This window comes from Entelurus aequoreus, linkage group LG08 (genome assembly GCF_033978785.1).
Source record: "Entelurus aequoreus isolate RoL-2023_Sb linkage group LG08, RoL_Eaeq_v1.1, whole genome shotgun sequence".
NCBI lineage: Eukaryota > Metazoa > Chordata > Actinopteri > Syngnathiformes > Syngnathidae > Entelurus > Entelurus aequoreus.
In genome coordinates, this window is record NC_084738.1 from 21,197,648 (window position 1) to 21,221,956 (window position 24,309).

General features: G+C 39.1%; 1 protein-coding gene and 1 long non-coding RNA gene across 3 annotated transcripts in view; one reads left to right on the forward strand and one right to left on the reverse strand.

Moving 5' to 3' along the window:
• The window catches only part of wdr90 (WD repeat domain 90), a 79,087-nt gene extending 55,429 nt beyond the window's left edge, over positions 1–23,658 (forward strand). For both annotated transcript variants that reach the window (XM_062055911.1, XM_062055912.1), the window contains exons 27-42: positions 348–452; positions 704–783; positions 874–976; positions 1,052–1,173; positions 2,060–2,213; positions 2,314–2,504; positions 2,651–2,819; positions 2,963–3,086; positions 8,282–8,453; positions 15,420–15,542; positions 16,200–16,368; positions 16,428–16,558; positions 16,920–17,063; positions 19,476–19,592; positions 19,672–19,756; positions 23,312–23,658. In XM_062055911.1, coding sequence (XP_061911895.1) covers positions 348–452; positions 704–783; positions 874–976; positions 1,052–1,173; positions 2,060–2,213; positions 2,314–2,504; positions 2,651–2,819; positions 2,963–3,086; positions 8,282–8,453; positions 15,420–15,542; positions 16,200–16,368; positions 16,428–16,558; positions 16,920–17,063; positions 19,476–19,592; positions 19,672–19,756; positions 23,312–23,469 — 2,147 coding nt within the window. In that variant the 3' untranslated portion in view covers positions 23,470–23,658. The remainder of the gene's footprint in view (positions 1–347; positions 453–703; positions 784–873; positions 977–1,051; positions 1,174–2,059; positions 2,214–2,313; positions 2,505–2,650; positions 2,820–2,962; positions 3,087–8,281; positions 8,454–15,419; positions 15,543–16,199; positions 16,369–16,427; positions 16,559–16,919; positions 17,064–19,475; positions 19,593–19,671; positions 19,757–23,311) is intronic.
• Positions 2,240–23,635, reverse strand: LOC133655608 (uncharacterized). Its single transcript, XR_009827020.1, has 3 exons — positions 23,294–23,635; positions 17,971–18,081; positions 2,240–2,437 (listed from the first exon to the last, which is right to left on the reverse strand). It is a non-coding gene; the product is annotated as an uncharacterized LOC133655608 (long non-coding RNA).
• Positions 23,659–24,309: the final 651 nt, after the last annotated feature.

Consider the following 24,309-nt stretch of genomic DNA (forward strand, 5'->3'; position numbering starts at 1 on the left):
GAAATAAATCAAGTTTTTCAAAATATTCTAATTTACTGGCTTTTACCTGTATATATATATTTATTTATTTATTTGAGCGAACCCGCAACACTTGTTGTACGGACTCACAAATTGTCAAATAACTCAAGTGTCCAAAAACACATTGCCAAGCTTCAAGCAGGCAGTTGCCTAGCAACAGAGTTATAGCCATCTCCTGTATCAAAGATCTATTTGGCTCCTATATTTGAAACTGACTAAGATTAAGTTTGTAGCTCTTCAGTGTGAATAAGTTAAATGCCATCCTCATGCACATTCCACGTTCACTCTTTCTTTATCTTTTTATGATGCCTCAACCCGATTCGTTCCAGTCACAGTGATTGGTTCAGCTCCCAGCTGCAATTCCAAGCCTGCCACGTCCTTCCTCAAGATCACAGAACCAAGTGATGTCACAAACCTGAATACCAGTCTTCAGGGCAAGTCTCCAACTTCACTTTTATTTATTTTATTTATTTATTTTTTATCGTGTTCTGTTTGTGTTGTGTTGTTTGCTCGGTTCTCGTATTATCTTTTAACCTGTCCATTGTACAGCACTTTGGCTACCCCTGTGGTAAATTTTAAATGTGCTTTATAAATAAAGTTGATTTGATTTTATTCACTGTTGAGCGTTAAGAGAAAGTTACATAATATTTTTTTATGCGTGTCTATAATCTTTGTCATTTTGTAGGTTTTTCTAGGAAAAAGCCAGTGCGCCCAGATTGTTATCGACACTTTATACCACGTTTTAATAATTCCACTCTTGATGAGGTAAAAACATTGGTGCCTACATATATATACATTTGTACTGTAGTTTATTTTATTGTGATTTTGTTCAGTGAGATGGTTTCTCTTATCTAGACTGCTGTGACTCCTCAAGCATCAGAAGCGGCCATGAAGCTGAAAGCCGTAATTGGTTACAATGGTAATGGACGAGGCAACATGGTGTGGAGCCCTGATCAAGGTAATGTTACAGTGTTAAAATAACAACGAATAACTGTTTGCTATTTCTTGGGACTCTTTTGTTTCTTTGTTACAGGTTTATTTGCGTACTCTTGTGGTGGTGTGGTGGTGGTGGAGTACCTCAACTCAGGACGTCAGAGGCACTTACAAGGCCACAATGACGAGATCTCTTGTCTCGCAATCTCAAATGATGCTAAGGTACATCATATTGTTCCTACACTGGTACATCATGGCCGCCTTTTGGCTAAACTAATTAATCAATAAAAGCTGATCTATGTATGTTCAAAACTGCAACCAAATGTTTTCTGCAAAAAGTATCAAATGCAGTGATTACAAAGGAAGTCACTAAATGACTAGAAAGTGACTGGAAGATGTACCAAAAACTACAAACAGCAGAGCTACCTTTTAAGGCAAAGTCACCCAAATACCGCCAATTGATTTTCTCCACTCATTGACAGTGCAGATCGACAGAACTCCCCCCAAAATAAACATCTGCCGAAATGCTCTGCAGGGAAGTAGCCAACTTCTATTTTTAAGCTTTAGAGCTTAATGAGCGATGCCGCAGGTGGCCGCCAAGAAAACTCTCTCTCTGTCTACTCCCGTCTCCAATTGTTTAGGTGAGAAAAGGCAGAGGGGGGCTTCTATTTTTAAGCAAGTTTCATCAAAGAGACACACGGACATGGACTAGGTGTACTTGAAACGTCAGTGCTGTTGGGTCCAGCTCCAAATAATTCTGCAACTGCTCTCAGAGATGATAAAGCAGATATGGGCCTCTTTCTAGACATAATTAAAGGACACAAATGGTAGCAATACATGCTAGCATGCCAAGTTAACCTCTTCAAAATGATCATCTTAGAGAGTCTCAGGCTTTGTTTTAGGATGTGTAATGAACTCTACGGTATTTATTTATTTATACAATGCTGTATATGTAGCTTATATAAATACATTGTGGCAAATGATATATTTTTCTCACAATAAGCGGTCATAAACATGTAGTTTATGTAGTTGACAATAAATGTGGTACATTTAGTTTTGGTAAAAGCAAACATACGTATGTTTAATATGTTTTTGTTTGTCTGCCCAGATAATGGCATCTGCAGCCATAAAGTGTAATAGCAGCAGCCTCATTTGCATTTGGGACATTCAGAGTGGAGATTGTTTGAAAACTATTTCCTACCATAGAGGGGCAGTGCAGTGTCTCGCTTTCTCCAAAGACGATTGCTTCTTTCTCTCCGTAGGTTAGTGGGGGGGGGGGGGGGGGGGGGGGAATTCTTATGGCAGGAAACCAACTAAAAATCCTGGAGTTAATATTGTCTGCTCTTGATCACACCCTGCTAGGGGACTTCACCGACCCAATGGTGGCTCTGTGGAGCAGCAAGACACTCCAAATGCTCTCTGGCGTGACTGTCTCAGTGCCGATTCACGACGCAGCCTTCTGCCCCTCTGCGCCCGCCCAGCTTGCCTGTGTGGGAAGACAAAGTGTTTACTTTGGCTTTATTCAAAGCGACGGGCAAGATGCGGAGCTCAAAGTAAATGACTGCAGAAATACTGCCTTTAGTCCATCAAGGCTGCTGTGATTTTTTTGTCAGATATTTGTTATATATTGCTTTTGTCAGATATTTGTTATATATTGCTTTGGGTTAAAAAGTACTGATCACACCTTCCCACTTCTTAGGTTATGACAGTGAGGGCACCAGCAGAGGTTGGCGATGTGGAAATGACGGCTCTTTGCTATCATACGGACTCCTTATTATTTACCGCCACCAACCGAGGACATCTTTGTGTCTGGGACATCAAGACACAGACCTGCTTCATGACATGGGAGGCTGATGAGGGCGAGATTGGTACATATTTATGATAACCGTGTGGATTTTTAGAGCATCTAAACATTTCCACAATCTAAACCATTATCATAACAGGTCATGTGTCTTGCATTTATTCTTGTCCCAAGTTTATGAAATGGTATTTGATGAGTTTTTTTCTGAAGGCATCCTGCTGTGTCGAGGGAACAGCCTGTTGACAGGCAGCAACACCCACTGGCTGCGACTGTGGGAGGTAGAAGCTGTGCTAGGTATGAAGCCTCAAGCAAAGGCATTCAGCAGTAAAGACAGGTGAGTAGTCTTTACCATCTGTTGCTAATGTATTCAAAGTGGACTAACACATATGAAACATGTAGGTCAGATGCCATGCGTTTCTCTCTAGTATTCAACAATAACAGCAAAGTACAATTACATGTTTACAAATATCACAGTGTTATAAAAACATGTTACATAAAATTTATACTTTTAATGGGCAAATATATTTACTAAATTGACCATAAATCACACTTTATCAATCATTTATTCAAAACGTTGCAAAGATTTTATAAAGTTGTCAGAACTTAGTTCAATAATATTTTTGTTTAGAAAGCAGTTCCCTCTGAGGTGCGCGCCTGCGAAATTGCGCACTGCTCAAACGTCCTTCTGCGCACAGCAAATCTATGCCGTGCACAAAATCAAATCCAATCTGAACTCTAAACAAAATGAACACATAACAGTTTGTTCTGTAGGATTTTGCAATGCAACTGTGAGTGACAGGTGACAACAAGTAGCCACGACAGATGAAAGAATATTTGTCAACCTGGTTCAAAATCTGTCGAGAAACGAGACGAGGACAGAAATTCCATCAAACACTTTATTGAGCAAAACAAAAAACATTAGTAAAAAACATCTGTCTAGCAAAACTAGTCATTTTCTGCTGTACAAACCAGGCCAAAAGCAACTCTTTGTCATCGGTCATATCAAATCCAGCCGCTCGCTTGCTCTCAATTGCGCCAATGCACGCACTCATGGCACTTACACACTGATGTGTTTACGACCTCACAAAAAGTCAGATAACTGCAACACCACACACAACCTGTAAATGCCAGGTCGACTCCCCAATCAGTTGTATGCTTATTCTTCTGTCATTTATTAAGAATGTTAATTTATGGATATTAATCATGAAATGCTGTTACTAATAAAAATATATATTTTACAGACATAAAGTTATAAGAATGTACACTTTATCCCATGCTTACATCTCATTGTGCAACATGTGAATATTTTAAGGGGAACTAAATGTGATCTCTAAAAGGGGTACAACTTCTTTCCAAAGCAGGATTCCCACCCAGATATACAATACTAGTACATAGCTCATGAAAAACAAGAGTTTTTTTATTATTTTAATTGTAAGTCGGCCAAATCACTTCTATCAGGTGATAATCTAATGTAAATGACTTATAAAAATAAAACATTTAACTTTTTATGATGTCAGGTTCGGGACAGGTGTGCTGCAGGTATGGCCACTGTGTGCACGTTTAATATCGGTCACATGTGCTCCACTGAATGCTCATAGAGTTTTTGCATTTGCTCAGACACATGAAAAATTAGAGCGAACATTCCGTAGGAGTGTCCTGATCCTATATTGATATCGGATATTTGCGCGATGGATGGATGAATTATGTAATTGAGAAAAATATAGACCATTGTCAAACAAATGTGTTCTGTTAAACCACCAATAGTACCATAAAATGGTGGTGTTCTTGTTATATTTTTTACTTTGAAAAATGTTACTGTGAGGAAGTTGCAAGCAACACTTTTAATTGTTTACAAATTGTGTCTGTAACACGGCAGTAAAACGGCTGATCAAACAAATCAGAAGTCATCGTCATAGACCCACTAGCTGCGGAAGCTCGCTCTCCAATAAGCTAAACAGACTCAATAAGTCCATTTTACAAAACTGAAACAATACAAAAAAAATGCCATGATAATTTTATAATACTACCAAAGACACTCGTAAACGTGTTAGCATATTAGCTAATGCTAACGACACTAGCTTCATTATATTACGATAGCGCGTACATAACATGAAAACACGTCTACAGACGTCCCACATGGGACGGTTTAGTAAGTAAGAATTGTTTTAGTTGTACTGTAAAACTTACAAACGTTGTTTGGAGTCATTAATGAAGAATCCATACGAGTAAAAAAGGCTACGGACAGCTAGAAGATCTATTTCCGGTTGAAAGCACTAAATGGAAGGACATTGTAGCGCCTGCGGTGAGCGAACTCGTCCAAAAGATGGCTCCCCATAGCACAAACAAGAACACACCTAGTATTTGCTTTGTTTTCTAAAAAACTATTTGCATTATGACCGTCAGTAAAGAAAAATCCGTAAATTATCCGCACCGTTGTATAAGTCGCAAAGCGTAGAAAAGAGTAGCAACTTATAGTCTGGAATTTACAATACTTACATATACAAAGTCTCCAATGCAGAACTATATTTTAAAGTATCCAGTAACAATCATGTCCGCATCATTCAACTTTCTGCGTCATGCCTTTTATTTTAATAAATTATTGTGACCATTAGATTGAAACTTAATTGAAACTTACTGTGTCTGTAGCAGCCATCTCAATTTATAAGAATTAGCAGTGAATCTTTATAGTATTTGAGTGATTGCGCAAAACTAGAATTCAGTTGACAGAAATCGGTCACGGCTGCCCACGATACGATTTTTCACAAGCTTGCTACATTAACTTACGTAACTGAAGACGATGTAAATACATGAACGGGGTGTCGCACAAGACTAGCAATCAGTTGACAGTTTATCTTTAAAACAACACGAGAGCAAAGGGCTGCCCGCGAAATAAGTACCCCAAATTTCCGCAAGATAAGTAATGGCTGCTGAACTGCCACACCGCGGCCCTGACTTGACTTAACTAATGGAAAAGACGACAGTTTTTTTGTTTGTATTTGTAGCAAGAAACAACATCCCTGGCAAGCTTTGAACGCACCCACTTCACATTCAACTCCCACTAACCACATAGCTGCTTTCCCAACCACTGTGAGGTCCCCAAATAGCTGTCTAGGATATGCCTGTAAAATGATTTTTTGATTTTGGACCTCTAGGATCAGCATGTTCTCATCCATTGTGTCAACAGGGGGGTATTACAAGTTGACTTAATTTGTAAGATATGCAGAGCAGCTCTGAAGTACACTGGATATTTACTTTTTATTAATAGGACTGAAGGCCAAGACTTCTGTTCTTTTTTTATTTATACATTTAATTTGGTCATGTTGTATCATCTGTGGCGACTTGTCCAGGGTGTACCCCGCCTTCCGCCCGAAAGCAGCTGAGATAGGCTCCAGCACCCCCTGCGACCCCGATAGGGACAAGTGGTAGAAAATGGATGGATGGATGTTGTATCATCCCATTAAACAAAATGTCTTTTTTTGATCCATGGCTAAAAATAAATATATTTGACATGTGGTCTTTTTTCTTTATCTTTGCCTTACAACATATTTGGGGATATATGTTATTTTTTACAAATTAAAAAAAATGCTATTAGCATTTTTTAGATATTTGAAGATGAATGTGCCTACGAGTGTTCTCATTCATCCAGCTTGATTGTTATTCTAATGCAGGGGTGTCAAACTCAAATACAGAGTGGGCCAAAATTTAAAACTGAACAAAGCCGCGGGCCGAGGTTGAACAAATTAACCTTTTAATAGGGACCCAAACAAGTTTTGCATTGAATATTAAACAAGCAAGGCTTATATAACTTTATAGTGACATGCAAAATCGAGTTTCAAATAGTAGTAATAATAATTAAAAAATATCAATGGCATATCAAATACAATTTAAATAAAAATGTAATGCCTCTTTTCTATTTGCAGCCTTCTGAGGTGAATATCAAAATAAACTTTTTCCACAGGCTAATAATACATTTGAAAATAAAATAATAATGAATTAATCAAACATTCAAGCCTTGAAGTAGCAAGAGAAAGTGCATGAATAAAACGTTAAATATTGCTCAGTTTGCTGATTTGCTTTAACACTGAATATGGAACAAGCAACGCTTATAAAACTTAATAGTGCAAAATCAACTTTCAAAAAACAAAGGAAAAAACATCAATGGTATATTAAATACAAAATTGAATGCCTCTTTTCTATTTGTAGCCTTCTGAGGTAAATATCAACATTAACTTGGTGGGCGGGGTTGGGAGGGCGGGTTTGGTGGTAGCAGGGGGTGTATATTGTAGCGTCCCGGAAGAGTTAGTGCTGCAAGGGGTTCTGGGTATTTGTTCTGTTGTGTTTATGTTGTGTTACGGTGCGGATGCTCTCCCAAAATGTGTTTGTCATTCTTGTTTGGTGTGGGTTCACAGTGTGGCGCATATTTGTAAGAGTGTTAAAGTTGTTTATACGGCCACCCTCAGTGTGACCTGTATAGCTGTTGATCAAGTATGCCTTGCATTCACGTGTGTGTGTGTGTGTGTGTGTGTGTGTGTGTGTGTGTGTGTGTGTGTGTGTGTGTGTGTGTGTGTGTGTGTGTGTGTGCGTGTGCGTGTGCGTGTGCGTGTGTGCGTGTGTGTGTGTAAGAGCCGCATATAGTATGTGACTGTGCCGGCACGCTGTTTGTATGGAGGAAAAGCGGACGTGAAGACAGGTTGTAGAGGACGCTGAAGGCAGTGCCTTTAAGGCACACCCCCAATGATGTTGTCCGGGTAGAAGTCGGGAGAATGGTTGCCCCGGAAGATTTTCGGGAGGGGCACTGAAATCCGGGAAAATCGGGAGGGTTGGCAAATATGAGTATTAGAGGTGAATGCTGTGTTACAGCGGCACCGCCGCTGTATAATACCGGCGGGCCAGCTCTAATGTTAATTTGATATTGCCTCAAGGGCCAAATGAAATTACACGGCGGGCCAAATTTGGCCGCGGGCCAGAGTTTGATACCCATGTTTTAATGGAATTCAACTGATCAGTTGACTGTTAAGTTTGTCTGAGAAAAATGTTGTCCTCTCGTCCGAGTAGTTTTCTTCTTTTCATGCTCGTTCATACACCGTTTCGAATCTTATCGAATCATTCATTCTCTATGTGGAATCTTTCTGTTTCGTTCGAATCATTATGTTTTTAAAATATATCGATTATGAATTATATTGTAACCCCTTTATCGAGATACATATCGAATCGTCCATTACAAAAGATGTACAACTTTAGTAATAATGGTACAATAATGCCACCCATTACCACTTTAGTTATTAACAAAAATAGAATTACTGTGTCACTCCCTATCAAAATTGGCAATGAAATGTATAATTCATTCAGAGCAGTTGCACTAAGTAGTCAAGTGAGTATTAATGCAAAAGTTGTACGTTTTGTTTTTTGTTATTTTCACATAAGTGTGCATGCACAAAAAGAAATCAGATGTTTATGGCCACCAGCTACAAAATGTTGAATAGTGCCATAATTGTTAATTGTCTTTTGTCACCTGTAACCATGCTGCAGTGGGAAATCAGTGGTGTTGAAGCAGGAGATAATGCTGGATGGTACCACAGTCAGTGCTGCCTTTGACAACACAATGGACATGGGCATCGTGGGTACCACCGCGGGCACTTTGTGGTACATCGACTGGTTGGACAACAGCAGTATCCGTCTGGTCAGCGGCCACAAGAATAAGGTACCCTCAGATTAGAACATAACAGGAGTCTACCACAATGCCTTGTCGTTATCTTGAAACAATACAACCACATGTGCTTTTTTTCCCCCTTGTGAGTGGCTCGTGTCCTGTGATCTGGTTTTATATTTGTGGTTAGCTAGCAGTCATGAGAATGTGGAGAATACTCCGGCTTCTTCCTACATCCCAAAAACATGCATGTCAGATTAATTGGGCACTTTTAATTGTCCATAAGTGTGAATGAGAATAGTTCTATATGTGCCATAGGGGTGTAACGGCTTACAATTTGTTACGTGCCTCAGTATTAAAGTCCCCATTCAGTTTATTTTCGGTACAGCAAGGGTGCAAAATAAAACCACAAATCTACTTAGCCAATAAATACAGTTCTGGAATATGAAATAATCATACTATATGATACATCATATACAACAGTAAGTTGACCAGTGTGAGTAATTGTATTTTTAGTGCATGTATGTTCCTTATCGGCTGAAGTCAATGACCACAAATGTAATTTGACGATGACTTAATAAGCACAGCATCGATTTATATGACCCAATCCAAACAACGTTCCCCACTCATGGTGTAAATTACCTATAACCAGTGTTAGGTTAATTACTGAAAACCAGTTACTAGTTACTTTATTTCAAAAGTAACTCCGTTACTTACTCAGTTACTTACACCAAAAAGTAATGCGTTACTGTGAAAAGTAACTATTTAGTTACTTCTTTTTTTCTTCTTTTTTTAAAGCTCCCATTAATGCCCTTTTAGCCTTCATTTCAGTACTGTTATTGCACTGGAGAATAATACAATCTGTTGATCAACTTGACATCCATTTGCACCACTGAACTCTGCTAAGCAATGTGGTCTACATACAACACACAAAGACAAATATATGTTTCAACGGGGCTAATTTGTTTCAGGCCAGAACAAATTGACAAAACTATTTTAAATAGCTGCAACATAACATACATAAGTAACAAACAGCATAATAACAACATAGCTGTAAAGCAAGGAAGGCACACACTACATACACAAAGCCTAACCAGGCGTTTTTTTCTCAAGGATTTCTGAAACAAAATCATGTCTGAAGCCCAGAACACTCTACACATTTCCCCAGTTTTAGTTTAGAGGGAAGGGAAGATTGGCCTGGCCCACTGGCATCCCTCTTTATGTTTGTGAACTTTATAGTCTATACATTTAGAGTGATGTGATAATCAAACACTCTAGAAGTCTAGAATGAAAGAGTATATAAGAGAATTGACAGAATGTGTGTGTACCTTCAGTGCTGAATGATGAGCAGAGGCAGAGTTAATCCTTAAGTGGTGGTGGTGGAGGGGAAGTGCATCGGAGTCTGTGTCTCTCTTTACTAGCTTTGTCGAAGCATGTTGCTTTTGTAGGTGTTTCAGCAGATTTGAATTGGGCAGTAGATGGGATCTTTGATCCAAGACACAACTTAAATTTAACTAAAATGTTCTTTTCTTTGTGCTCGACAAAAGAAAAGTAGTGAGAATATCTACATATTCGACAAACTCGACGCAGCTCCGCCACGATCAGACACGACCCCCCCCCTCCCCTCCCCTCCCCACACCCAGACACACACAGAGCGCGCGTCTCTCTTTTCCGGCTTGTGACACAAGAAGAATCAGAAGGACGACACTGCAGCGCTCCAATAAAACACACTCAGATTTTCTATGTCTAACTGATACTACATAAAAAATAACGCAGTAACGCATCATGTAGTAACGGTAACTGAGTTACTGAATATAAAAAATAACGCGTTAGATTACTAGTTACCGCCGAAACTAACAGCGTTACAGTAACGCGTTACTTTGTAACGCATTAGTCCCAACTGCCTATAACAAACAGATAAAGTCAACACACGATTGCACATAAGACATCTTGCTCAGTGAACTTTATTGACATAAAACAAAATTTTAAATTAGACATATATAAATCAATTACAGTGTATTATGAGTGATATGCAAAACACATGATCCACACTTAGCCATGTTTGTCGCATTTTAGCTGCTTGATATTTCTGATTGGTTACAAAACATCAAGGAGAAGTCATCAGAGAAGTAAACAATGTAGGAGTCGAACTTTCACATACTCTTAATGTTCAATTTTGTATTGTTCATACTTCATATTGCATTGGCATCAGGATCTGATGTTGGGGGGTTGTTAAAAGTAGTTTAAGTTATGTGTTGTTTAGTCTGTTATAGCTTATTTTAATTAATGCAAACTGAAGTGCTGAGTACCTTGAAGGTAGAAAAGCGCTATAGCCATTTATACCCCATAACCCATTTATCATTTATCATATTTTGTATTATTGATTGTTGTTGCATCACAATCAATGCTCTGCTCTGTGACAAAAAAAAGTGTTAGTGTTTGTACGTGTGTGTGTGTGTGCGCGTGTGTGTGTATATATATGTATGTACAGTCGTGGTCAAAAGTTTACATACACTTGTAAAAAACATAATGTCATGGCTGTCTTGAGTTTCCAATAATTTCTCCAACTCTTATTTTTTTGTGATAGAGTGATTGGAGCTCATACTTGTTGGTCACAAAAAACATTCATGAAGTTTTGTTCTATTGAAAATGTGACCGAATCTGCTGGGTCAAACGTATACATACAGCAATGTTAATATTTGGTTACATGTCCCTTGGCAAGTTTCACTAAATAAGGCGCTTTTGGTAGCCATCCACAAGCTTCTGGCAAGCTTCCGGTTGAATTTTTGACCACTCCTCTTGACAAAATTGGTGCAGTTAGCTAAATTTGTTGGTTTTCTGACATGGACTTGTTTCTTCAGCATTGTAGTAATTAAGGTTTTAGAATGGCCTTCCCAACGTGTGGACAATGCTGAAGAAACAAGTCCATGTCAGAAAACCAACAAATTTAGCTGAACTTCACCAATTTTGTCAAGAGGAGTGGTCAAAAATTCAACCAGAAGCTTGTGGATGGCTACCAAAAGCACCTTAATTGCAGTGAAACTTGCCAAGGGACATGTAACCAAATATTAACATTAACAGCAGATTTGGTAACATTTTCAGTAGACCCACAATAAATTAATAACAGAACCAAACTTCATTAATGTTTTCGTGACCAACAAGTATGTGCTCCAATCACTCTATCACAAAAAAATAAGAGTTGTAGAAATCATTGGAAACTCAAGACAGCCAACTTACCTCGCCTCTGGACGTCCCTCAAATCGGATGCTTTCTCAACAGGTGCTACAGCATCGAACTTGTGCTAATGCGAGCTCCACTTTGCAATATTAGCATACTACTGTGTTTTCCTTCCATTTTAGTGTGAAGTGTTCCCACACCTTAGACAACTTTTGTCGCTTCTTAATTCCCTCGTTTTGCTATGGCTCTTGTCCACTGCTTTCTGCAGCGTCTGCCATTGCGAGTTATGTCTGTGAAAAAGTTTTCTAAACTCAAGCGTATTTAAAAGAGCAGTGTTGTGCAGTGCAGGGGGTGTATGATATGTGATGTAAACAAACTCTGCTATACCTAAACAGTCCGTGCGAAACGTGAGCTTTGACTACTGTTTACTAAACGAGGCAAAATGCCGTTAAAAAAAAAAAATCAACGACGCTTCGAGGCAGCTAATTTTCCCAGAATATATTTTGTAATCGAATTACTTGAGGAATCATTTCAGCTCTATATATATATATGTACAGTATGTATATGTATATATGTGTGCGTGTGCGTGTGCGTGTGCGTGTGTGTGTGTGTGTATATATACACTACCGTTCAAAAGTTTGGGGTCACCCAAACAATTTTGTGGAATAGCCTTCATTTCTAAGAACAAGAATAGACTGTCGAGTTTCAGATGAAAGTTCTCTTTTTCTGGCCATTTTGAGCGTTTAATTGACCCCACAAATGTGATGCTCCAGAAACTCAATCTGCTCAAAGGAATGTCTGTTTTGTAGCTTCTGTAACGAGCTAAACTGTTTTCAGATGTGTGAACATGATTGCACAAGGGTTTTCTAATCATCAATTAGCCTTCTGAGCCAATGAGCAAACACATTGTACCATTAGAACACTGGAGTGATAGTTTCTGGAAATGGGCCTCTATACACCTATGTAGATATTGCACCAAAAACCAGACATTTGCAGCTAGAATAGTCATTTACCACATTAGCAATGTATAGAGTGTATTTCTTTAAAGTTAAGACTAGTTTAAAGTTATCTTCATTGAAAAGTACAGTGCTTTTCCTTAAAAAATAAGGACATTTCAATGTGACCCCAAACTTTTGAACGGTAGTGTATGTATATATATATGTACACATTTATATATCAATCAATCAAAGTTTACCGTACTTATATAGCCCTAAATCACGAGTGTCTCAAAGGGCTGTACAAGCCACAACGACATCCTCAGCTCAGATCCCACATCAGGGCAAGAAAAAACTCAACCCAATGGGATGACAATGAGAAACCTTGGAGGGGACAATGGACGTCGAGCGGATCTAGCATAATAGTGTGACAGTCCAGTCCATAGTGTGGCCAGCAGGAGATCATCTTGAGTGGAGATAGGTCTATATGTGTGTACCATATTTTTCGGAGTATAAGTCTCACCAGCCGAAAATGCATAATAAAGAAGGAAAAAAACATATATAAGTCGCACTGGAGTATAAGTCGCATTTTCTGGGGAAATTTATTTGATAAAACCCAACACCAAGAATAGACATTTGAAAGGCAATTTAAAATAAATAAAGAATAGTGAACAGGCTGAATAAGTGTACGTTATATGATGCATAAATAACCAACTGAGAACGTGCCTGGTATGTTAACGTAACATATTATGGTAAGAGTCATTCAAATAACTGTAACATATAGAACATGCTATACGTTTACCAAACAATCTGTCACTCCTAATAGCTAAATCCGATGAAATCTTATACGTCTAGTCTCTTACGTGAATGAGCTAAATAATATTATTTGATATTTTACGGTAATGTGTTAATAATTTCACACATAAGTCGCTCCTGAGTATAAGTAACACCCCCGGCCAAACTATGAAAAAAACTGCGACTTATAGTCCGAAAAATACGGTGTATATATATATATATATATTTTGGTAGCCCAATATAAGGCAAGGTCTTACCAAAACAATGGAAGAGTGCCTCCAGGGTCTGTCTTCTTAGAACTATCGTGAGTCATGACTCTATTAGTCAACGGTCAGGCTGCACGCTTGTGGAGCTGTTCTGCACGCTTCCACACCTCGCCTTTCACAGCATTGGTAATGCACACTCCCTGTGGAGGGTTTGTGGAGGTCCCTGGCATGTCCAGAGTAGAAGTTGTAGTCATGGACAAACTTTGGATTTAAGCAGTGGAACAGGGACACAAATTGCTTGAGTACAGAGGGTGTGGCTTAATGCAGTGTTTCTTAACTATAGAGCCGGAGCCCAAAAATATCTGTTTTTCCGCTATAGTCCGAATGGGCCGCGGCTGTATTCAGTTGTAATGCACTTTTCCATCACTTGTGGCAATAATGACAATCTCAAACAAACAGAAAAAGTCTGTAGCGCTAAAGTCATTGATAAGTTTCTTAAACACAAAGATTATGACTAAAGTCTATGACTAAATATTGGAAAAATACAGATTTGTCCCACCCTAAAAATATATCGCGAATGTAAACATGTTTTTATTTCGAAAGTGTAACAGCATAGTGTAACTGACAGACCTCTTCCTTTACCAGCTCTTAGTGTGGCGATGGAAGAAAGCAGGCTTTAGGACGACACTGTTGGGAACGTTGCCATGAATATTGCTTGTTTAGAACGTCTTGCAGTTTGTCTACATTCATATTTTAAAACTATGACTTTTAAGTTAAGTCATCTTTATTCAGGCATGGTCACTTGTCCATTATTTAATTGCGAACTTCATCAGTGTTCCCATGTAACGTCATGATCTCACCCACCGGTTTAACAGCAACCATTTTTAAAACATTTCTATCACACGTATCTCTCCTGTGAATGATTGTGACTTACTTTTACATGTATCGCGCTTCTGACTACTGATTGGTGAGCTGCTGGATGCTGTCAATCAGTGTCGTGTTGGCAGGAAAGCAGCACCAGAGAGCCAATCAATGAGCTTGTCAAAAGGGACTAGCTTCAGTCTGAGCGGTAGTTTTCCACCTGGTACAAGTGTTTGACTTGTCTCCATTTACATTATTTTTTAACATTAAAAAGTGCAGGGCACAAAAACTGCCAAATTATGTCCATGGTTATAGTACTAGCTAGCATTTGATTACAGAGTCAACAGACTAAACAGTGTGGAGCAGGGGAAGTGTAAAGAACTGTTGAAAAAAATAGAACTACCAGACAGAAGAAAAATGAAGCTGTCGTGTGGAGCAGTACAGACCACGTCCCATTTATGAGGTGTAATCTAAATCTGAATATACATATGTTACACCCCTGCTGTGTCCTGTGATTACCGAGCAACCAGTCCAGGGTGTACCTTGCCTCTTGCCCAAAGTCAGCTGGGATACGCTCAACTTACCTGCAACCCTAATGAGTACAAGTCATTAAAGAAAAACATGGATGGTTTAATTTGAAGATGCTGACCGCCCACTTTTTGAGTAGAAATGCACTGCACACACCTAACACCCTGCTGCACCAAGTAAAATTCCTAGTTTGTGAACCCGTTCTCAAACAATGGCAATAAAACTATTCTGATTCTGATTCTGATTCTGATAACAGTGCACGCAGCTCAGAGGCAGTCTTACTGTTGCATTAGTCTCTCCTTATTCAGAGTGACTGCAAAGTGAAAGATTGTTAACTACCTGCCAATCACGCTCGGAAGGTGGGAATTGAATGTTTTAAGTAGGGAATAAAAAGGGAACTGCAGAAGGGTAGTCATTATTGTGACTAATTATGTGATTAACCCCCGATTTTAATTGTTTTATTTCCGTTTTGAGATCAAGTTCAACAAAGCTTACTTAAGTGTTTTATTAACATCCAGGTGAATGATTTGGCGTTTCACCCCAATGAGAGCCACTTTGCTACCTGTAGCGAAGACGGCAGTCTGAGGGTGTGGTCTTTTCCCGCTAATGAGCTGGTGGTCCAGTTCCAGGTGCTCGGTCAGGTGAGGACTTTTAAACCTACTTTTAGATAGACATGAAACTTCAGGCACATTTGAGTATTTGTATTGACAAACCACAACAATAGTAAAGAAGTGATGTGTGAATTATATAGTGCTTTTTCTCTAGTGATTTAAAACACTTTACATTGAGAAACCTATTGTCCTCAGGTTTCTGGCTGGCCGCTCTACCTTCTAAACCCCACCACCCCAATTGTAATAGGCACAATCAAATGAGCTGCATCAAATATTATCTCTACAAAAAAAATTATGCTTAGTTGTGACTGACACAGTCAAAAGCGCTAGAGGGGGAGAGCAGGAAAATCCAGAAACTTAGCTAACAACTTGATTAACAAATATGATTTGTGCAAAAGTGCGTCTACATTTAAGGGTCTAGCAAAAGAGAGCTGTACTAAGCCTAGTGGGACACATAGAGTGTTTGAGTGAAATGTGCTGCGTTCTGTACTAGTAACGTTCGCTCCCCAAGTTGACCCTTCCAGGGTCTGTTGGGTAATTTCCTGCACTCTGGTCACACACAATACTAAAAGCAAAACTGTGCACACACTGTCCCATGTTATGAAAAGCCCTAAGCATTTACAACTTATACCCAAATATTGGCACCTGTGTCGATGTGTCAATGTCTTATGTTTTTGCTCGTCTCAGTCCTGCAACTGCGTCTGTTGGAGCCCTTTTCCTAGTGAGCAGCGCATATCTGTGGCCGCAGGATACGGCGATGGCACTTTGCGCATCTTTCGGCTCGCCACCGCCGAAATGGAGAGGAAGTTGCAGCCACATTGCGTTGCTGTCACCGCTATCCACTACTCTGCAAATGGTGAGGGTCCTTGATACTTTGTATAAAAGTTTTTATTGATTCATGCTCTAATCAAACAGGTGATGTGATCATATCCGGTGGCAAGAATGGTCTTATTGCTGTAAGCAACACCAAAGACGGCACAACTATTCGCATCTTGAAGGACCACAAAGGAGCAGCCGTCAGCACCATCCAATGTGTAAATGAACAGGTCAGGTTTCAAAGAGATGTCTGCCTCCATGGAGATTATCATTTTTATTGTGGCAAGGACAAAAATCAGCACATCTCCTTCACACCTGAAATCTGTGTCAATCAGTTAGTTTGTTTTTGAATTGCACTTGATGTGATGCCTCTTCATTTTATAATGCACAAGTAATTACGTCTTGTTAACATAAAAATCACAGGCTGGCATTTCCTCTGCTCAGCTCACATCAGCTAAATTGGACAAGGTCAGAGATCCTACGCGATGTTATTTAAACTCTAGAAAAAAACTCTGGAATTCTTGTGACATTTCTCTTTTTTTTTTTAAATCACTGCTCATCTCAAATGCTGTAAACCCCTTTGTCCACCAGTGTAAGGACTTTGGAATGGTGGGAAACGAGTTGTGGTTGGCTGCCAGCGCTGACCGGCGCATCAGTGTCTGGGCGGCAGATTGGTTCACGCACAATTGCGCTTTACTGGACTGGCTCACACTTCCTGCTCCGCCGTATCGCCAGGTATACCACCTACTCTTTCTGTCATAATACTTGACAAAGATCATAAAATGTCACTTGCAAATGTCGAGAGCTCTGTTGCTTTTCTGCTTGATTTGTAATGCTTAATAGGCTCGTATATCTTAACAAGCCTGGATTGTTTTTATTGTTTTATGACCTATTTTTACTTGTGTTCCTCTTTTCTGACTTACAATTGTTTTTGGATACGAGTGTTAAACAATACCAAATCGTTCATGCATGAGCTTGCACTTAATTTTTAATGCCTCTGGTTACGGAGTTTGCAGTCTGGCTATGTCGTGATGTGTCTGGAAAAAAAATAGCAGCGGTGACGACTTTAGATGTTTATTTATTAACATTATACATTTTTAAAAGATAAATTATATTATTTTTGGAGAGGGTGGGGTGTGGTTTCATTTGCAATCTGGTAACGCCTCCACAATCCAACATCTTGCAGACGGAATTTTAAAAATGGGTTACAAGGCTCAATTTGAATTCTCCCTCCTCCTCTTCCCCTCTTCTACTTGACCCTTCCGCTTGGCTCTAGCATCTAATGCAATGGCAAAGTTTTGCAAATAAGCTATGCATGCGGGCGTTAGTCGAGTGTCACTACATCATCAACCCTCGCCGTTTGCCAGCAGTGATGTAAGGCAGATGTGACAAATGTTTGTTTACTTTCAAGATGCTTGTGCTCTTTTTATTTTTTTCGCCTGTCTTTATTAAGAAGACCGGTTAAAAGACAACCTTTTTAGCAAAATATGCCAGTGCTGGCTCATCAGCTTGTGGTATGTAAAGTGTGTTTTATTGTGTATTTGTGTTTAAAGCCAATATTTATGTGCAGTGGCAACGGTTTGAAGTCTGACTAAACCACCAGTCATCATTATGAAAATCATTAATTATGCTTATTACTTACATTTGTTCACTTCTCTGGGTTTCTGGTCTGCCATCTTTCTTCTCGCATTCGATAGTGTAGGAAGGTCTGCAATCTCACTTCACGTCGAGGGAGGTACGTAGCCCTTCCTCCCTACCTGGCGGATAATTGGAACGCCTCTTGATTGAAGTGAATGCTCAAAACCAAGAAGGGAGGCAAAAACAAGGGCGGAAGAGGGGTACTTGAATTGAGCCTAAAAGTGACTGAAGCAAAATTTACACCAACGTATTTTCAATATATATTATGGAGATAAATAGTAATAGGTTATAAATAGTGTAAAATGTTAATCACCATATGTTGGTTGTTTTGTTAATTTGCAGGCTTACACAAAAACTCACACAGCTTTGTAAGGTTGACTGAGGTGTCAAATTAGAACCCCTTAAGCTGTGGTGCAAGTCCAGGTAAAAATGTGGATTGTCATCTCAACAGCCAAATGTTCCTGCTAATTAAACTGCATAATTGATGTATTTTTTTTAATGTATCCATTATTTTTCCAGGTTTTGTCCCATTGAGATCAAATAGCTATTTTACAATGGAGACTTAGCCAAGAAGGAAAACATTTTTTTTAAAAGATGTCTTAGCAAGGCAAAAATATACCTATTTTTGAGAGACAACACATATATTTTTCTTCTGTGGCACATTCTATGTTTGACCAATCTGCTTATCTTAAGTAGTATGTACTAAAATTATGGGTTAGGGTGGGTAATGTTTATTTTCCAGGTATGTACCGTAATTTCCGGACTATAAGCCGCACCTGACTATAAGCCGCACCAGCTAAATTTAGGGGAAAATACAGATTGCTCCATATATAAGCCGCACCCGACTATAAGCCGCAGGGTTTTGATGTGTAATTACCATAGTATTTAGGGGTTCCTGCTACCACGGAGGGGATTGTCGGGACAGAGATGACTGTTTGGGAACGCAAAGCGTCCCATTTATTAACAATAAATCTTTCAATCATTCAATAAAACTTTCACATCTTTGACATGGCGAACAGCATTCGTGCAGAGTACAAATAATACAACGGTGCAAAGTAATACAAAGTGCTCGCCTGTACGTTATCAAAATAACCAGCCTACCGGTATATGAAAAGTCAGTCTTTAATCATTGTGTCATCGTCTTCCTCCTGCGTACTAAAACCACCGAAATCCTCTTCGTTGGTGTCGGAGAAGAACAGGCCGTAAATAAGCCGCACTCTTGTATAAGCCGCAGGGACCAGAACGAGGGGAAAAAGTAGCGGCTTATAGTCCGGAAATTACGGTATAAGTGATGGAAGCAAAGCTCTGACTGGCATGGGAACATGTTGTTTGGCACCACCTGCTGGTTTGCATGATTAAATCTAGATGCTGAATATATATGGAAATTATATTGCCTGACATTTTACTTCTGCATCCCTATTCATTCATTTGTATCAATTCTAAATGATGTAATGTGGTCACATTTTTTTTATTTTACTGGTGACGAATGTGTAAACCTTTGCTTTTCAGGATGACAGTCCACCCCCCAGCCTCGCTTCGTTCTGCCCAACAGACCCCAGTTTGGTGGTTTACACTTCTTACGGAATAGAGAAAGATATTTGCTTCTACAGCCTCTCCAAGAAAAGGGTACCCCCCCCCTCGTGTTTCCCTTTTAGGTGCACACTGTGCTGCTGATAGCGTGTCCAATAAGTGTGTTTAATTCCAGATCATCAAAAAGATTGCCATGCCCCACTGGGCCACGTGTTTCAGCCTCTCCTCCAAGAGTCAACTCATAGCTTTGGGCTCAAAAGGTAAACAAGGAAAGAGTTCTGTCCTGAATGTACCGACTGTCTTGGCTAAAGATCGACCGATTATTGGCCGATTATCGGCGCCAGTATTTATTTTTATGTATACATATATAACTACAACAAAATTACATCAGCATATACAATATAAACAAATATGATACCATTTTTTAAAATTATAATTAGTGAATTAGATATTAACAACTGCTTTTGCCCCGCATGAGAAAAGTTTCCTTTTTTTATTATTTCTAATTTAAAAATACAAATTACTCTCATTGTCAAGAATTCTTCCCAAATATGTTTTGATACCCGACAGGGCAGTTATTTGAGTTACTGTGAGAATTCTTCTTCAGTCTTCTCAGCTGCCTTCACCATAGCGCTCCTTCTGCCACACCTTCCCCACCCCCTCTCTCTTCCTCCTGTAGTACCAGTCGCCTGCACTAAGTCTGTTCTGCTTACCTGTCGAAACTTCCAAATTTTTGCCAGGAAATCCAGTTTTTGTCCTTCTTTCCTGTCATCTTTCCAGTCCCCTTTTGTTTGTTTTTGCTACTGTCGCGATAGTATCGCATGACAAGCCTTTGTTCACAACACTCTTGAGCATGGACTCGTTACAGGAGCGCCGCAAGTTTTGTGATTCAATTTAATCAAAACGCGACACAGATGGATGGACATGAAGACGTTAGGAAATATAGATACATACAAACCTTGTGTAAATATGTTGATACATAGGAGCAGGGCCGTTGCTCGGGATTCTGGGCCCCCTGAAAGAATATTGATGTGGGCCCTTCTACACCATTCGTTGCCACCTTCAATTTTGTTGTTTTTCAGTGTTCTTGACGGCGCCTGGTTTAATACACCCAATTAGTTTCCTTTTTTCCGATTAATGACTTAACAAGTCAGAGTATTATTATGTAAAATGTATTATTAGTTGTCTTATTCTCATTTCATTGATATACAACCTGTTATTACACCTCAGATTGCAAATACATTTTCAATTAACCATTCAACAAATAGGTAGTGGGTATTTTATTGTATTTAACAATCAAGCACTAGTAACAAAGTGTCCTGGCTCAAGATAGTCCACAGGTAAATATGTAGCATTTAACTTAAATGCGCAAGTAAAGAGTACATGGAATACGTTGTTGTGAAACAAATATAAATAAATAAATGATAAATGGGTTATACTTGTATAGCGCTTTTCTACCTTCAAGGTACTCAAAGCGCTTTGACAGTATTTGCACATTCATCCATTCACACACACATTCACACACTGATGGCGGGAGCTGCCATGCAAGGCGCTAACCAGCAGCCATCAGGAGCAAGGGTGAAGTGTCTTGCCCAAGGACACAACGGACGTGACTAGGATGGTGGAAGGTGGGGATTGAACCCCTGTAACCAGCAACACTCCGATTGCTGGCACGGCCACTCTACCAACTTCGCCACGCCGTCCCTTATATATAATATCAAAAACAACCACGAACTTCATCTTATCTCAATTAAAGTTTAAATTGGCTTGTTTGTTCACTGGAAGTCTCATCAGAAAGCCCAACACTGGGCCTTTTTGTTACCAAATTTGCTGATGAGGTCTTTTGGAGTCCAATCGTCAGCTTAGTTGACTTTCGATTGTAAGTCTAGCAAGGCTGTTTAGCGTCTTGTTGTTGTGGATCAGAAATAGTTCTTAACTAGTTTCAGTTTGCCCTTTCTCCACCTGCAATAGTCACAGGTAATGTTACATGAAAGTCAGTGTAAAACTATCCCAAATTCTATATAGTCTTTTTTACTTTGTTATTATCAGCTATTAGGCTGTCTTTTATTTTATATTGCTATGAAAACAAACAACAAATCTTTAAATATTTAATGTTTTTCTATATAGGCTATTTAAATGTCCCACTAATAACTTGTTTTACAAGACCACATTGAACACATCATGATAACATAACTGACTTTGTCATATGCTCGTAATTAGTCATTAGTAAACGCATTTCATGATTAACATCCATAAATTAACATTCTTCATAAATGACAGAAGAATAAACACACATTTGATTGGGGAGTCATATTGTTGGAGTTGTCCTGACCTTTTTTGTTGCCATAAAGGCATCACTGGCAGTGGCTAAGTGCCACAAGTGCAAGCGTCATATAACAGATGAGAGATTACAAAAAGTTGGATTGTATGGCAGAAAATTACTAGTTTTGCTAGATAAAAGTGTTTTACTAATGTTTTTGGTGTGGTTACGGCCGAAAATAAATAGTTTTGCTCAATAAAGTGATCGAGGAAATTCCTGTCCTCCTAAAGCGTCTCAACAGACATTACAGTAATTCAACAGTGTTGACGAACATTGTTTTAACTGTTAGGGCCGCCTGTTGTCACCTGTCACTCACAGTTGCATTGCAAAATCCTACCGAACAGATTGACTCTATTTTGTGTAGAGTTCAGTTTGGAGTTGATTGTTTGCGCTCCATATTCTTTGCTGTGCGTAGAAGACGCGTGAGCAGTGTGTGCACAAGCGTGCGCTGGAACATTGCTCACCTATTAAAAATTTTATAAAAGTATTTTAATGTCCTGGGCCCCTGCTGTGTTGCTCCTACTCCTGACCTCCTTTGCAACTCTTTTCTGATGTCCAGACTTGTGGGTGTTGGAGGGCACCCTAATCCTGTTGGTGTTCACTCGCACTCACTTCATTGCGATGAGGAAGAACCATGGCGGGAAGAACAAACCACCGTGTACACCAAACCATTTTTTAGGAAGGGGCCAATGGGGTTATTAAAAGTATTAAATTAGAATATTTTATGACTTGTGCCTTTGAGTCATTCGAATAAATATATATTCGTTCAGGGTAAGCATAATCATTTTGTCATGGAGGCTATTGGTGGCTCTGTGTGGGCCCTTAGAATTGTCATCACCTTTCCCCCCTATACGATGACCCTGCAAAGGAAACTTATAATTATACAAGTAAAGAGCAGGCAGCAGCTCACACATTCTCATACTTTCTGTAACATTCAGGAAGAAATAATGTCAGCCAGCTTGAAAAATGTCTCAACTCTAAGCTACTTGAAGGGGCCCATACTTGTTTTTGATTAAATGATGCAATCTTTCAGGGTTTCTCAAGAGGAAGCTGTAGAAAATTTGTATTTGCCATAAAATTGAGTAGATGGCCAGGTAGAGAATTCCAATGTTTTTACCAGTTTTCCCAGGATATTTACCATATTTTTAAATGCAAATGTTGATGCTTCTCTTAGACACATGTAATAGAGATATTTTTTTTGGTGCTAAATTAACCACAATAGCGCTGCATAAAACATTTTAAGTCGATTGTCATCCAAATGTTTCCTAAAAAAAAAAGTAAAGTTGAAGAGAAAAAAAAACTTAAGGCCCTTGGCCAGCTGTTAAATGACGTATACTATTCATGTTATATAACTTTTACAGTATAGAATATCGGCTCCAAATATCAGTTATTGGCCTTCTTGACTACTAATATTCGGTATCGGCCCTGAAAAAAACATATCGGTCGATCTCTAGTCTTAGCGAGTGTGTGCTCTCACCTCTCAATGTTCTCTCAGAGCGAGTGTTGAAGCTGATCGAGTGGACCAGCGGCAAGTTCCAGGACTTTTTACAGCACAGCGACGCTCTGCAGACGTCCCGCTTCTCCCCCTCAGGGAAGCTCCTCTTCTCTGTGGCCCATAATGAGATTCTCCTGTGGGAGGTTCAGGGCCTCTAAAAAAACGTTTTTTTTTAATCTTCCATTTCTTCTGCTTTTTGTGGAAGGAACAGCTTAAAATTGTTGCCACTGTGCTGATTTGGAGACCTTTTTTAATGTATAGTTTTTCAATACGTTTTCATGAACGATATTTATGGCTTTTCTCACGACTATCAAAAGCAAGATTAAAAGCGTTTCTGTCTCTAAACAAGCTTTGGGTTGTGTTGAATTGATGCAACTGCCGAAAGAGGATTTTTGTGGTAACATTTGCATTGACTTGCCTTTTTGAAAGTGCAGCCTGCTGCAAAATTAATCAAATGCTCTGAAAAACAAAACTCACAAGAAGGAATTTACGATGTGTTGTTTGATTTTTAAGACCAAAGGAGAATGACAACTCTTTTATACAATCTACTTTGAACACAGCTGCATGTGGTTTTACTTCATAACATCTTGTAAGCGTCTCAGCTGGAAAGCAGAGCTTTAACACTCTACCCCTAATTTTAAAAGAACAGGTTCAGATGTCAGCCTATTTCCCAAGCGATGTATGCGTCATTTTTACCCTTTAGTGCCGTTGTCTCGCATCCAAAAAAAGGAAGCTTTTATTGGAATAGCCAAATGTCTTTCTGCTAATTTCATAAATAACTACATGTATGTGTTTTCCTTCCACCAATGTAACTAAAATGTTATATGTACAAAGCTAGCCACAATAAATGTTTAGTAACATTTTAGTTGTGATTAAGTTTAATTTATTCAAATACATTTATGTGTTTAAAGAAACTCACAGTAAATATATATATTGTATCACAGTGGAGGGCCGTCAGGGCCAGCAAGGCCTTCTCTGCTGGCCTAACATAACCAGAA